This window comes from Acartia tonsa, chromosome 8 (assembly GCF_053477335.1).
Source record: "Acartia tonsa isolate MP-2025a chromosome 8, ASM5347733v1, whole genome shotgun sequence".
In the NCBI taxonomy this organism is placed as follows: domain Eukaryota; kingdom Metazoa; phylum Arthropoda; class Copepoda; order Calanoida; family Acartiidae; genus Acartia; species Acartia tonsa.
In genome coordinates this window covers 7,273,882-7,291,148 of record NC_137267.1, presented here as the reverse complement: position 1 = coordinate 7,291,148, position 17,267 = coordinate 7,273,882, and the positions used below count along the sequence as shown (strand labels likewise).

General features: G+C 33.5%; 1 protein-coding gene across 1 annotated transcript in view; it reads right to left on the bottom strand.

Moving 5' to 3' along the window:
• Positions 1-324: 324 nt before the first annotated feature.
• LOC145325633 (uncharacterized) overlaps positions 325-17,267 on the bottom strand; it is a 99,766-nt gene continuing 82,823 nt past the window's right edge. Inside the window, exons 9-13 of the mRNA XM_080168594.1 lie at positions 7,503-7,617; positions 6,456-6,521; positions 5,029-5,128; positions 1,432-1,494; positions 325-597 (exon numbers count right to left, since the gene is read on the bottom strand). Coding sequence (XP_080024720.1) covers positions 1,456-1,494; positions 5,029-5,128; positions 6,456-6,521; positions 7,503-7,617 — 320 coding nt within the window. The 3' untranslated portion in view covers positions 325-597; positions 1,432-1,455. The remainder of the gene's footprint in view (positions 598-1,431; positions 1,495-5,028; positions 5,129-6,455; positions 6,522-7,502; positions 7,618-17,267) is intronic.

Genomic DNA, 17,267 nt, shown 5'->3' with positions numbered 1-17,267 from the left:
CTACAATTTTGCTTTATTTTGAAAGAATTAAGTACCTTCTTTCTCTCTCAAAGAAGAAAACTAATTTACAATTTTAATACTTTACATATTATTTAATTTAAAAAAAAACGAGATTTTTATGTTTTGTTACTAAGTAAAATTTTCTACAAATTAATAATAAAAAATGATCTCCATTTTGAGTCTTTTTATTACACATTTTCAAAGGCTTTTTTCAATGTTTTTTTTTGTTGGAATCAGCCTTTTTAAAATCACTAATTATTTGGATGGTTATAAAAATCTCCGAATCAATAAATTTCGCCGATTTTTTTTATCATGTTTTGGTCCTTTTTGTCCTTTTAAATTACTTCACTAATTATTTTTTTGTGAGCTCTAGGGAAATAAATTATATTTGTCAGCTTCTGAGCTGTTGGCAGCTGTTACAGTGTGATACTGGCTGCTGGCGGCTGCCAGGTGGTGTGCTGACTCCTGGAGGCTGGCGGCCAGATGGGACTCTTGCAGGCTGGCAGCCAGGTGGGACTCCTGGAGGCTGAGGAGGTGATGGTGGGCCCCACCTCCAGGTTCCTGCAGGCTAGACCCAAGCCCTGTCATTTCTGCAGCCTGTAAAAAATGTAAATCTCATTTGGAATTTCTAGAAAATATTTTCAAAACCGATTTAAATCCGCTGGATTAAAACTGATTCTCAGCCAAACGGAAAAAAAATCATGTAAAGCATCATATTACAAACAACTTTCCACAAATATCAAAATAAAAGTCATAAAAGTTTCATTAGCTCAGGATTTTGGCCTCTTGGGGCTAAAAATCTGGTTTTTAATTATGTAAGATATCTTTTCCTAAAGTTGAAATATATCATTTAAAACAAAATACCCACGGAAAGCTGTTTATAATACGATGAGAGAATTAACTATTCCAGCATGGCTTCGAAACCGATTAATATCCGCTAGATTATAACCGGTTCCCAGCCATACGGAAATATCATGTTTAGCATCATAAAAAAACTTCTTTAATCTTATAATTTTTCTTTTCAATATCCGCGGAAAGCTGTCCTTAATTCGATATGATAGATAACTAATAAAACACTTGAGTTCATCCAGACTTAGTATCAAATATTAAATGTTTAAGCGAACATTTTGTACAATAGGGTTGTGCCGGATAGTTTTTTGGCCAGATACCGGATATCCGGCTGATTTCTAATGCCGAATATCCGGTTCCTGCCGGATATCTGGACAACGTTCGATATCCGGCAATTTACCAGATATCCGGCCGGATAACGGAGTATCCGGCGTCAAAAATCAGCCGGATATCCTGTAACCGGATCGTTTTAATTTCCGGTATCCGACCGGATATTGAAAATGACCGGATATTCGGCCAAATAACCGGCCAGACCGGATATCCGGCCCAACCCTATTGTACAATAACCTTTATAAAACTCACCGAATCCGTCTGCAGAGATTTCCATCATTGGCCATAGTTGAAGAATCTCCAGTATGGGTCATCCTAAAATTTAACAAGCGGTTAGAAATAAACAAGAGCTGGATCTGTAAATCGTTTAGAGGTGCGCTAAATCAGGGCGATCCAGTTCAGCGCACCTAGATATTATTAGATTTTAATCTTTAAATAAAAATGGAATGGGCGAACCAGCGCGCCCAGTAGCGCGGTACTGGCGCGGCAATGGCACTCAACGAGTGCCATTGTCGCGCCAAACCGGGGTGAACTGGATCGCCCCGATTTAGCGCACCACTAAATGATTTAAAGATCCAGCTAAGGATGGCAAAATCCATGAAAGCGAAGCTCTGAAACGGTAGGACAAACGAACATTAACACTTGTAGAGTGATAATCAGGATATAAATGAATAAGAGTAGTCAAAGCAAAATTTTGAGTAAATTTGTTGAAAAGCTTTTTCATACAGGATAATGTTTAAGGACATTTTAGGACCTGCTTAAAGAGTTGCTTTACTTATAATATTGTACTTTGTTGTCCCAGGAATCAGAATACCAAAGATGAGAACAATCAGATAATTAAATCACATAAAAATTTGTTTTAAAAAAGTAAAAAATCAACATGTTTAAAATGGACGTACGGACATTCTCGTAATGATAATAGAGTTGCTATGCTTTCTAAATCGTACCTAACTACTACAGGAATCACCTTGCAAAGTTTGAAATCGATAGGATAATTCTAACATGCCCAAGTTAACGGACGTACGGACCGAGCTTAATAATAGAAAAGCTTCGCTTTTAAAATTTAGATGAGAAAAAATGAGAGAGAGGACAATGCGCTGTTTATTAAACTAGTCCCCAAAGTTTCATAAAACTTTTTCTTATTCGTTGGCTTAACAACGTTGTGGGACTTGGTTGGTTTGTTAAGTTGAAATAAATTAAATATATTTTTAAAGTTTGATTCAAATAAAAAAAATTAGGCCGCTAAAATTTCTTCCACAACGGAATTGTTAAAATATATCAAATATTATTTTATTCATTGACAAGGATAATTATTCAAGAATATAAATATAAAAAGTTTCTACGCCTCTAGAGGCCTCTAAGAACACTTTAGGGAAATGGGTGTTGGAGTGGGGGGGGGGGGGGAGGGAGGAAGTCGACCCTACACTTTTAATTTTAGTTTAATAATAAAAAGTATAAAACTTTTTTGTGAGGGTTAATTTTTTTTCTTGGGGCCATTATTTGGGAAAAAAATTGTAAACCTTATCTGAGCTGGATCTTTAAATCATTTTAGTAGTGAGCCAGATCGGGGTGCGCCGAATTTCAGTTAATCACAGCGCGGCATTTCAGTAAATGCTGTGCTCTCAATGGTGGAAAGTTGGCTCACCCCGATCTGGATCACCACTAAAATGATTTAAAGATCCAGCTCAGATCTTTCAGAAGTTTATAAAGGAGAACCATATTAGTTAAGCATTTAGCTAGATCTTATGCTACAGACAGACACACATCGTATTATTTCTTTTAAAGGATGTGACTTTCCTCTTAGTATAGGGAAGGAGGGGGGTCATTAAACTGTTTATTATACTAGTCCCCAAAGTTTTATAATAATGCTTTCTCATTGAAGGTTGGAATAACAAATTTGGGGACTTGAATTTTGATTAGTCAATCCAATTAATTGAGTGTCCAAATAACTGTATTCTTCATAAGTGGTAACTTTGTGTATTGTCATTGGGAATGTACATCGATTTATTGTCTTGGTTTTTTTTTAGAATACTCTTCCCTATTGCTAGTGGCTGGGGGTATAGATTTAATCACCATTATAATGATGGATGGAAACTTAAATATAGACATTATACACACAATACTCAACTCTCATTGGACAATTCCACGGACCAATCACAGCCCGACAAATTCATGATAATTATCCAAAATTGTAATGTATATATTTCCCAACTTTGGTTTTATAGAAAAAAACGATGGTTTTGGTTAGTATGGAGGGGGGGGGGGGAGGGGGGTGGATTAAATAAAAAGGGAAAATGTGAATGAAAAAGCTTAAGAAAGGGAAGAAATTGGATATGAAAATATTATGGAGAAATTTATATAGAAAAAAATATATAAAAACATGTTTATGAAAAAAACTATATCAATAGCTATGCTATAATTCTAAAAAAGCTGGACCTCTGATGTTTCTTGTCAATATTTCCATCATTATGAAGCATATCTAATTAAAAAACTTCTTTTATCTGCTTTTATCTTTCTCTATGCAGAAACTGAGATTTTCTCAGCTGCTATTAAAGCTAGACCTCTGATTTTTCTTGTCAATATTCCTATCATTGTGGAGAATAATTAAATTGACCTTTATAAACATTTAAACAGACAGACCCTAGTTTCATACAATGTATGCTATCCTATAACATCTAGAGGCTAAAAATAGCTTAAAACCATACCAAGATCTGATTCTGAAATAGAAATAACCTAAAGGACCTGAAATAGAAAACCCAATCGGTTTATTGAGCTATTGAGATCTTAAGCTTCAGACAAAAATACCTTACTACTTTATAAAATAGGAGGATAGATAGTAAAATAAAAACGAAAGAAGGATGACAACATCCATAAGTAGCGAAGCTTAAAAATTATGGGTGGATATTTGAAAAAAAAGAAATATAAAGCATTGTAATACAAATTAAACATTAAAATAAAATGAATCACGAAACCTTTTATGATTTATAATGTGAAAATCTAGGAATCGATCTTGCACCAGAAAAAATAAGTAAATTTTAATGAAACTTTGTGAAAATATGAAAAATGTAAACTTATTCAATCCCTGAAAATTTCAGGCATCTATCTTGAAAAGGAGCCGAGAAAATCACATTTCCCCCATAACGTTTCAGACGAACATTTCAAATTATAGAGTAACTTCGCTGTAAAGAAATATAAGGAAAACATAATTAAAGGCAAAAAAAGATACATAACTAATGTGAAACTTACTCAAAAATAAAATTTATTACTTTTATTTCCAGTAAAACTGGTGGAAAGTGTAATTTACTGAAGGTGAACTATAAGTAATTAATCATAATTATCACATAATTATATATTATTAATTATCATTAAAGCAAAAATTATACTTTATTTTCGTCCCATATTCTATAAAATGAGAAAATTTATGGCGATAAAAACATGGTTTTGCTGACGTTTCATTAATGAAAACAAGCAGGCTTAAATTCAAAGTAAACAATAGGTTCTTATTTTAGGTTAGGTCAAGTAAAGTAAAACCCGCATGGGCATTACTCCGTAATGACTGTGAACTGCAGGGTTATACAATATACATTCGACTATTTCTTATGGTTTTAGGATACTTATAATTGTTAGGGGGGGGGGGGGGGACTACAAAACCTATTTTTTTGATGTACAAATTTTCAACCAAATAATATAAAAAGGATGTTATATCAGACAACCCATCATAAATCATTTATTCTTTGCTTGAAATAAACTAGTTATGGAGCAGCTACGCACCTAAAAAATAGGAAAATGGGGATAGATGTCAAAGCTTTTGGTTTACCTATTCTATTGTCGTCATAGTAACGTACTAACCTGGAGATGGGGGTGGTGACCGTAGGCCAGCGCCGGGTGCATCTGGTGCATGGGCATAGCGTTCATACTCGCCATCTTGTGCTCCTTCTTCCATTTCATTCTAGATAGAAACATACGGTAAGAAAGGGATTAATATATATTCCTCTGGGCTCGGCAACCGCACCGCAGCTGAACTTAAGCCTCAAATTTATACCCGTTAGTGTGCAAAAAAAATGAAAAGATTGATTGTCTGTTTAGGTACAAGTTTAGACATTCAGATGAATTTAGTTATAATATGACGATTTCACTCAGCCTTCACGCGGCTGACGCGCAGCTGCCGAACCCTGGTTCTTACAGTTCCATAGAGGCCTCTAGAGGCGTATCCGCTAGAAGTTGATTTAGTATACACAAGTAGAAAGTTGGATAGATAGATAAAGAACGATGAATATTAGATTGTCAGATGAATGAAAATATAGTATAATAGATTAAAAGATAGATGGCTAATAGATGGATAAAGTTGCTAGATAGATACTAGATTTAAGATTTAAGAAAATTTAAATCAATTTAAAACATTTAATGAATGAAATTATTGGATGAATAGAGGGAAGATACATTATAGAAAAAATATATTAGATTATTAATTATAGACTAATCCAAATTTTTTTTAGCCTAATTATTAACAGATTTCTTGTATAAATATTGGATATATAACTTAAGTTTTTATTGACAAAATTTTTATAATCAACCAATTATGCGAAGAATTATTGACTTAATGCCAAGTTTTTTTTTAAATTAAAAAAAATATATTTTATCTTACAGCAGTGCACTGCCGTGGCGTTAGTATTGCTTTGCCTGGGGGATGAGCACCTTGAGGGGATATACAAAAAGGGTAGGTCTAAAAATTTTAATATAAAGGGGGTATGGACACCCCCCTACACCCCTTTCCGCACCCCTCTGGGTTCTAGTCCGTTTTTAAGTATATATGTCTAAGCAACAGATCTATAGTATAGATGTATATACAGACAACTACCTCCCTTCATTTTTCAAAGACCTCTTTCGTCTGCTTCTTAAATATTTTCTGCTACTTGGCTGTGTTAAAATAAGAGACACCATTGGTTGATTTTCAATGACCCAAAAGAAAGGTTGCACAAGGCGGTTGCGATGGGGAGATACAGTTATTTAACCCATTCTCCCTCTAGTGTTTTACTCTAATGTCTAAGCCTTGGTTCAATTTTCATTTTAGTTGATTCTTGTAAAAAGAAAAAGAAAACAAATGGGCAGTCTACTACGGGGGGGGGGGGGCATACCTCTATTGGCTAGATAGATAGTTTTACCTGCGATTTTGGAACCAGATTTTTATCTGTCTTTCCGTTAGGCAGAGTGCATGCGCTATCTCTATTCTGAAATAATATACACAGGGTAAATACGGAGAGTGTGGAAGCCTTTACCTGCGATTCTGAAACCAGATTTTTATTTGGCGCTCGGTAAGGCAGAATTCATGCGCTATCTCTATTCTAAAATAGACAGATTTCAAAATGGATATATTATTACTTGTGGATGTTATTTAGTAATCTCGCGGAAGGCTAAATTAACAATACCCCCGTTTCAACTCCTATGCGCCCTCCTCTCCGACATGATGAACGAACTGACCAATATATAAGTTGACCTAAATTGACGAAAATTTTTCCCTTGTCAAAATATCCACCTATATCCTATATCCATTGAGTAGAATATGGAGGGCAGGCAGGGAGAGGACAATGGCAGATAAACTCTCCCTAAATATTAGAAATAAACCAAGGCATACAATTGTATTTGGGGGAAGATCATTCTTTGTCCTATCCCTTTCATAAAAGGACGATGCAGTAAATGTTACGAAAACCTGCGAAGCAGCTTAAAGTGTTTAGAAAAAAATGACGACATACAATACAAGTGACCAATGATAGGCCAGTATCCATTTAAATTGACCAATGTTAAAATGTATACTGGCCTTTCATTAGTCATTTGTATTGTATGACGACGTATTTTTTTTATATACAATATAAGCTGCTTCAAACCTGCAAACAAAAATAAATTTTCAAAATCTATATTTTCAATCAAAGAGGTTTGATGTTTGTGTATATACTACATATATAAGATCTCACTAACTGCAGGTTTTTAAAAATATAGGTATAGCAATGTGTTCATTTTGCTATTTCTGAACTTAAGAGATAAGACAATAGACGATAAAATACATATATTCAATGATGATGATAAACAAAATTACCCCTTCCGGATATCCGGCCCAACCCTAGTCTTTAGTATGATACAGTTTGAACCACGATTCAAACCCGAAGCTGCCTATAGTGTCTATAAAAATTACGTCAAACTGGCCTAATATTGTTGAATTAAAATGAATACTGGCCTGTCATTGGTAATTTAGTATGTGTATTGTATGATGTAATTTTTTTATAGGCACTATTAAAAGATTCTTTGAACCATTTCTATCCTTTTTTTACCTTCTTCTCCTAGTTAAGTATCTGTTAAAATGAAATTCTTTCTCCAACTCTAGTGTCTGGTACCGCGTGTACGAGGTGCGCTGCCTTTTGGTCTCTCCGTTCTGGTTTACTGCATCTGAAATTTAAAAAAACATGGTTAGTACAAAAGTTTTAAATATCTTTTTGAAAACTATTCTTAGTAAGCTTTCTAAAGGTGGTCTAATTGTTATTTCAATCCATTAAAATTTATTTTTATTTTCATTTGTAACTTATTAAGTAGTAATATTAAAGAATTATTTCTAAAAACACTAATGCTTAAACTTAGATAATTATCATTTTGAAAATATTTAAAAAGGAACTTTCTATTATTGTAAAGTTTCAGGGGTAAAGTTTAAATAATAAGATATATCAATACTACATGAAGCTTGCATATCATTTTGGAAACTTAAAAAAAGTTTTTTATATATGATTTAAAACATTTATCTTTTTTTATTGCTTTGTCTTTTCTTTTATCTTTGTGTAATATAAATTATAGTTTTATCCATCTATCTATCTATCTGGCGGCTAATTGCAATTGCACTTCCTTTCCATGAGCTTAGATGGTTCTCTAGGCCTTTTTTGTATTGTTATCACATCAGAATTTTACTAATTATGGCCTTTGTTTTGTTATGTAATTATTTGAAAAATAATGACTTTAAGAATGTGAATTTAGTTCAGTCACCTACCCTCCTTGTCAATCCACATCATTAATCTAGATACAACCAAGGGGTAGCAGGGATGAGACAATGTAATAGAATTTGATCTTCATACCCTAATTATTACAACAAAAATTCGTCTATTAGAAGCTTATAAAAAGTTTAGAGAATAAAGTGTTAAAGATTAATTTAGATATTTTTAACTCAATAAACGGGATGACACAACTTTAATGTTCGAAATTTTCGGATTTGCCGACAAAATAACCGCCGCCTCTGGTCAAAATTTAATCGCCTAATTAAATGTTCTTTAATGTTCGTTTGACAGTTGATTTGTCCATTTTCACGGCGAATCACACTTAATACACAATCAGGGGAAAAATATCCGTCAAATTAGGTTGCTAATTTGGATATCATGCATTAGCCAGTTCGTTCATTCAATGGAGGGGAGGAAATGGGGTAAGGAAGGTGAATCCTGCTGCGTGCTTCACTTATTAAAGAACATGAAAATCTGGTATGAGATCCAAGAAAAAAATATAATCAGGTGCCTATATTTTTATTAAAAAGTATATAAAAAGTTGTCTAAAATTGATATAAGTTAAATGACCAAAAATTTGAAAAAAAGCTAAATAGTTAACTAAACAACCATCCATTAAATAAGATGATACATAACCATTAAAAATCACTTCCAAAATTCATACAGAAAAATATATAGTATGTCAGACGAATAAAATAATCTTTTTAATATAGATATATAGATAGGAAAGGTTTCAGTAGTATATTTTTTGTGGGGTGGGGGTGGGGTGTTGAAGTGAACCCAACCTTAAACAAATAGCGCCAAACCATCAATGTACTAGTAAGAAGTTTCTATGAAAAGCAGAACATTAGGTATTGTTGTTGCCGAACTCTAATGCTGTACAAATCTGGGAAGTTATTGTTGGAAAATCTTTAAAGCTACATATTTGTGATCTATAAACTACTTAAAATATACTGGGTTTAAACCAGCAAAATTTTAATTTCGATTGCTTAAATGATATAAGTGTCTTTATTTGTTATTGTATCTTTTTTAAAAACAAAGATGACAACATCCACAAAAGCGAAGCTCTGAAATTGAAGGACAGACAAACATTAGCACTTGTGGAGTGTTAGTATGAACAAAATTGTAAGTAAATTTGTTGCAAAACTGCATAAATACATAATACTATTTAAGGACAAGCTGAAATAAACATTTTTAGTACTTCATTATAGAGATGCTTCGCTTTTAACATTGTACCTTGTTTTAATAGGAACCAGTATACCAAAAATCAGATTAATTAGATAATTCTAACATACAAAAATTTTATGTCAAAAAAGTAAAAAATCAACATATTCAAAATGGACATACGGACATTTTGGTAATGACTATAGAGTTGCTTCCTAAACCGACAGACCGACTTTAATTATAGAAAAGCTTCGCTTTTTAAAAAGCTACAATATACAGTTGTGTTGATATGCGGTTGTGAATGCACACCTGAAATCATTTAGCAACAGGGTGACCAGCAAATTTTTATAACCAGTAAAAAAAAGAAAATCATCATTACATAGTTTTATGGATGATTTCCCACCAGTTTATTGACACTAATTATCATTTTTAAAAAGCAATCAAATAAATTTGATATTAACCACATAGGAATAATTTTACTAGGGTTGGGCCGGATATCCGGTTTGACCGGATATCCGGATCCCGGATATTCGGCTGATTTTTAATGCCGGATATCGAGCGTTGGCCAGATATCCGGCCGGATACCGGATATTGAAACTGTCCGGATACTGGATATTGAAACTATCCGTATACCGGATATCCGGCCAAAAAAGTATCCGGCCCAACCCTAAATTTTACATTATGCTTATTTCAAATTATTTTCGTTATTTTTTTTCATAATTTATCTCAAGGGATAGGACAATGGGCAATAAAATTACTTGGTAAACCTACATGATGATAAACAAAATTTCCCCTTATGTAGATTAAAATTATTTATGGAAAAGTCTACAAAATATCAGTGTTCAATAAAAGTACCCAAAGTGTATAAGCAAACAAAGACGAAATTAAAAACTTTGGGTACCAAAAGTTTTTTTTAGAAATATTTTGTCCATCTTTTGTGTTAATTTAAAATTGAAAGGACCTTAAAACCCCAGCTCTGTATGTGACAAAATAGTATCAAAAATTTAAATCTTAGATGAGCTTGATCACATTAGGCCGACGTCGGTTATAGGCAGCTATCATCCAAAACCAGCTAAAAATACAACATAGAAATTAGCAAAATAGGTAATCCTCTTTAATACAAAGTAGAACGATGTCTGTCTGTCTGTTTGTAGCGAAGGATCTCGCTAACCGCTGAACCGATCGGGTTCTCCTTTACAGGGTAGCTTCTCATAGGCCATGGGAAGGTTTATAACTATTTTCTTGGGGGGTGGGACATCCCAACCCCCCCCAAAAATAAGCGAAGCTGCTAGTCTTATATAAAAGTTCCATGATGTCTGTCTATGTGTTGCAAATGATCTCGTTAACCGCTGAATCGATATGGTTTATTTATACAGTGTAGCTTCTTAAATGTCAAGTGAAGGTTTATGTCTGTTTTGGGGGAGAGTATTTCCACCCTCCCAAGAGAATCGCCACTAGAGAAAATTACATACCTCATACAGAGAGAATAGCCCCTAGAAGTAATGACATACCTCCCAAATTTGTTTTACTTTTTCTTTAAAAAAATTAAATTGAAAGTGTAAAAGTTGGAGGCGAAATAATTTTCTTATGGTTGCGAATATAACTTTTTAAATTATAATAATAAGAAAATTTCTTGTTAATATAAATAAACATTTCTTTGAATCAGTTTTTAAGGGGTCAAGACTTACTAGAAATGAAATAAAAATCATATCAAGAACCATCAATGAAGTGGAAAACGAGTATGACAACATTTTTAAGTTGCATAGCTCATAAATTATTAATATATATATAATAACTGCATAATTATTTGAATTGGCTGTAGAATTTGTATTTTGTTTGTGACTTTTACAAAAAATGTTAACTATTTACAACCTATATTATATGTAAAGGTCGATATATTATTACTTGGATGTTGCACCAAATTTTTATGTACTCTGATAAAGTAATACTGGCAGCTGGCTAGAATAACAATAATCCCCATCCACCCACTTTACCTTATCCCCTCCCCTGCTACTGGATGAACGAACTTACTAATAAATGAGGTTCATATTAACAAGCTAAATTGACGACAAATTTTCCTCTGTCAATATATCCACGTTTATTCTATATCCATTTATGTATAAGTATGCATGATTACAATCATGAGGCCTACTCAGAAATCTTAGTTGAGGGTGGCGTGCAGTGGGAGAGTAAAGATTAAAGTTCCGAAGGCCTTTTCTCCCCCCCCCCCCCCTCCCTCATTTGAATCTCTTTGCACGTTATTGCTGATTTCTTTTAAAAGAAATAGTACAGTAAACTGTAGTACAGTAAACAAAACACAGAAAAATAATCCATGTGTCTGTTTACTGGTCTGTATGTGTATCTGCATGTTTTAGCGAAGCTCCGCTTTTTTTTTGTTATCCACGAAGCCTTAGATATTAATGTTTTTGTTATCCATGAAGCCGTGGATATTCATGTTTTTGTTATCCATGAAGCCGTGGATATTCATGTTTTTGTTATCCATGAAGCCGTGGATATTCATGTTTTTGTTATCCATGAAGCTTTGGATATTCATGTTTTTGTTATCCATGAAGCTTTGGATATTCATGTTTTTGTTATCCATGAAGCCTTGGATATTCATGTTTTTGTTATCCATGAAGCTTTGGATATTCATGTTTTTGTTATCCATGAAGCCTTGGATATTCATGTTTTTGTTATCCATGAAGCCGTGGATATTCATGTTTTTGTTATCCATGAAGCTTTGGATATTCATGTTTTTGTTATCCATGAAGCCTTGGATATTCATGTTTTTGTTATCCATGAAGCCGTGGATATTCATGTTTTTGACACAGAAACACAAAATAAATCAAAACCAAAAACTTATAAATCACGCGCGGACCCATTTTTCTTCCCGGTTCAGGTTCAGGAATAGAGGGGATAGGCCAATGAATGAGAATTTAGTTTTAGCACAACTTCAACAAGATCAATATTGTCCAAATAGTAGTATAATTCTAGATTAAAAGATAAAATTATTATTAAGCAAAATTAGTACTTTTTCAAGTCCAAGGGGGGGGGGGGAAGCGGGGGGATAAATGGGTGTTTACCCCATATCACAACCATTTTGAGGGGGGTATTTATTCCCCCTAAACAAAAATTGCGGGATAAACTCCCCGAACCCCTAAAAAAAAATTTGTAACAAAATTTTTTTTTTTGCTGGGCAATTTATTTATAAATGTAAATTTTATAAATTTGTTAACAAGCCAAAAAGTTACTGATATTTAGATACTTGCTCTGATTATCTTGCAGCTGCGCTACCCAAAATATTTTCCTGCTATTTACCTATCCCTTTAAACTTGGCATGCACTATTTTAAAATTGTTACCCTTTTTAACCCCTTCCCCCACCCTTCCCTTCCTTCCCTTTTAATATGGTTGGATGATAGCACCAGGGATCTAAAGGGATAAGACAATAGCCGATAAATTGAAGTACAATGATGATACACAAAGTTATCCCTTCTTTAGATTGAAAATAATGGTTTAAACGTTTGAACATTCAACTTAATGAATATCAACCTATTAAAATACATGAAAGTCCCCAAAGTTGTTAAGCAAATCAATAAGAAAAAGTTATAGATATAATGAAGCAGCTTATAGTGCCTAATACAAAATTATGTCTACAAAACAAATGACCAATGATAGGCCTGTATGCATATTACCATTTGGTCAATAACAATGTATACTGGCCTATCATTGGTCATTTGTATTGTATGACGTAATTTTTTTGTTATGCACTATAAGCTGCTTCATATAATGAAATATGTAAGACTCAAAAAACCCCAAGAAAAAATTATAAAATTTAGTCATTGCTTCTGTTAAAATGTATGTTTTTGTTGACTTGAAATCGACAAGAACTTTAGTGTTTTTTTTTAAATATGTCGACATTACATGAAGTAGTTATAACTATTTGAATCACTACAGATAAATAGCCTTTTATTCATTCTATTTTGGTTTTAATTAGGGTTGGGCCGGCTACTTTTTTCGCCGGATACCGGATATCCGGTATCCGGATAGTTTCAATATACGGTATACGGCCGGATATCTGGCCTACGCTCGATATCCGGCAAATTACCGGATATCAAGCCAGGTAACCGGATATCCGGCAGTAAAAATCAGCCGGATATCATGTAACTTGATAGTTTTAATATCCGGTATCCGGCCGGATATTGAAAATAACCGGATATCCGGCCGGATAACCGGCCAAACTGGATATCCGGCCCACCCTAGTTTTAATAAAACACTGATTGGTTTTAAATTTAATACACTTTTTTTAAGAGAACACTTTTTGAATCATACCTTATAATAATCAATTCTAATGGTTTACTAAACTTTAACGCCAATTAGAAATAACTTTTGATAGCAATTAATGAATGCTATTTTTTTCAAATAGGGAGGGGGGGGGGTTAAAACCCCCTCTCCTTCACGCCCCTGTGTAACTGTGAATGAAATATCAGTTTTGACCATCTTAATGCCCTGATTGAGTTTGTGTGTGTGTGATTGTGTGTGTATATTTGTGTAAGTTTGGAATACTTATTGTTGCATGTTCGTGATTGTGCGTGCGTGTGTGTGTGTATGCATGTTTGTGTGTGTGTATGTGTGTGTGTGTGTATAAGTTTGGTATAGTTATTGTTACATGCCTATAAATCAATCAGAAGGACAATACTACAACAAACTATAGAGGGGGGGGGGGAGGGGTGAGTGACTAATCCTATTTAGGGAGTGAGTTTTATTTGTAGGGGTGGGGGGGGGGGACGGGGGTGTTGTACGCCCCCTGGGGTAACTCTTGAAAACTTATGTTCTACATGTGTTCATTGATAAAGCAAGGTTTATGGATTTTTAATTTGTTATACCTACTTATTTTAAAAGCACATCTTTCTACTTTAGTGTGTGTCCGTTTATCTGCATGCTGTAACGGATAGCTTTCATCTCTTCTATCTATCTATCTGTCTATTTGTCTGTCTGTCTGTATGTCTGTCTGTCTGTTTCTCTATCTGTCCGTCTGTCTCTCTATCTGTCTGTCTGTCTGTATGTCTGTTTGTTTGTCTGTCTGTCTGTCTGTCTGTCTGTTTGTCTGTTTGTCTGTTTGTCTGTCTGTCTGTCCGTCTGTCCGTCTGTCTGTCTGTTTCTCTATCTGTCCGTCTGTCTCTCTATCTGTTTGTCTGTCTGTCTGTCTGTCTGTCTGTCTGTCTATCTATCTATCTATCTATCTATATATCTATCTATATATCTATCTATCTATCTATCTACTTGATATTCATAGAATATTCTCTGTCTCATTAACTTGACATGTATCTATAAAAATGTTTTCTCAAAAGCACTGATAAAAGCATTGTTGGTTAGGGTTTAAGCTATTTTATTTCAACTGCAAAAAACCTTTACCAATTAAGGGGATTAAAGAAGGTTGGTTGCACCAAATATTTAGTCCACTAAAAATAGTGACCTAGATTAAGTAGCTGTGTTTAGTGCCCTAGGAAAATGGGGATAGATGTCACTGTTTTGGGCCTACCTATTCTATTAACGTCATAGTAGAGGGAAAGAGAAAGGGAAGGGGAAAGAAACCCCCTAGAAATAAGATGGGATATAGGGTATTTCCTAGCGTTAATAGAATAGGTAGGCCAATTGCAGTGACATCTATCCCCATTTTGCTAGGGCACTATAGACAGCTACCCAGCTAGATTAAGGACAACAAATCTTTTGATAGCACGAATTTCATCTAGTATATTCCCAAAAAATGAAGTAAAGTAACGCGACTGACAAAGCAGCAGTAGCTTCCACATTTGTAAAAAAAAAGTTTGTGGTATTTAAGAAACACCATTCTTCTTCAACTGATTGATCATACTTTGAATCTTTCATATGATATTCATTGAGGCCATTTTTATCAGGCAGGGAAGGAGAGGAAATTGCATGTTAATTATTAACAAACATTCTCATTATTTACTAAGTATATTTGCGATTACTTTTATTTAATGAAATCTTCCAATTTTTAACATTAACAAAACAGCCTGCTTTATTGCATCAAGATCCATGACAGATCTATATAGGAAATAAACGTCTATAAATGAGCTCGAGTCTTCCAATGGTAAAGTGTTTAAAACTCATAGTGCTCCAATAATCCTCATTAAACTCTCATTGACCAAAGCGATAAGACCTTTATCCTATTTGTTTATGGAATGAATTAAGTTTTTCACTTCATGCAGATATTTGAATTACATTGAAGTATTTAATCCTTATTTCATAAATAAAAAATATACGTTCATAATAGAGTAAATCTAAGGAAACTGTATTTTAAAAGAATTCGATTGTGGCGACACTTCCTTTGTGTTAAAATATTAAAACTAAAATTTAAATCATATTAACCCTTTGGTGATGGTAATGTGAAAAAAATATAATTGAAAAAATCTTTTTAAAATCATTTAAATTAATAAATATTTACTTCTTTCTTTTAGATAGTAATGGGGGGGGGGGGGGATTTGATTTATTGAGAAATAGATAAATAGATATGTACTTATAGAAAACTAGCCAATAGCAATATAGTTATTATATTGAGCCAACTCTAGTCATCAATAGAAGAAAAGAAATGTAGAAGAATCAGTCTGCCTGAGATTTTATTGTAAATGAAAATAATCATAAATTAGTCAAATTAAATTATTTGAGCTGATAATAGTGCCTTCAAAATTACGTTATACTGGCCTGCCATTGGTCAATTAAAATGTAAACTGGCCTGCCATTGGTATTTTTTTGTGTTGACCTATCATTGGTCATTTGTATTGTATGACGTCATTTTTTATAGGCACTATAAAAAGCATCATTCTTTACTTGCTGTATACATATTTGAGTACTGGAAAAGTTTTAGATTTTTTTACTTTTATTCAATTTTTTGTACTTTTGAAAATAAATAAAAAACACAAGAGATTTCTGGAAAAAAAGTGCCTTATAAAACAATCTTATATCCTATCTCTTCCTTAAAAAGAGTTATTATAAACTTACTAAATTATCAAAATATTTTAGTCAAGTTCATAAATGTTTTTCGAACACATTAGTTTATTTGGTAGATAAAACAGATCTATAGTATAGATGTATATACAGACAACTACCTCCCATTCTTTTTTAAAGACCTCTTTCGTCTGCTTCTAAATTATTTTCTGCTACTTGACTGTGTTAATATAAGCGACAATATTGGTTGATTTTAAATGACCCATATGAAGGTTGCACAGGGTGGTTGAGATGGGGAGAAACAGTCATTTAACCTTTCTCCCTCTAGTGTTTACTCTAATGGTAGAATATTATTGTAGTTTATGTTTAATTTACAGTAGGAACTAATTTTAATGTATTTAATCTATAATATTATAGGTCCAGTATGGTCTCGAAACCGATTTATACCCGCTATCATACCGAAAAATCATGTATAGCGTCGTATTACAGACAATTTTCCACGAATTATAAAAAAAACACATAGAATTAATACCAGTTTTGTTGTTGTTTTCAGCCCTGATTATCTGAAGTTAGGATTCAGATGCACACGGAGACTGGAAGTGAGAATCCTCAGGTCTACCAAAACTGGTTTAAATCCTATAATGTATCATTTTAATATCCGCAGAAAGTTGTCTTTTTTGTGTGTAATTTTGAATAAACCCTGCCTTCACGTTCTTTTCTTAACTTGACAAATTATTCTATATTTTCTATCTTAAGCTTTTCCAAAGTGTTCTCTCATATCCGCATAAAAAAAAACTATCACAAAACTACATCCTTATAATAAAGTTACAGGATGTCTATCTGTATGTTCTTAAGGATCTCGCTAACCGCTGAACCGATATGGTTCTCCTTTACAGGGTAGCTTCTCATAGGTCCTGGGAAGGTTT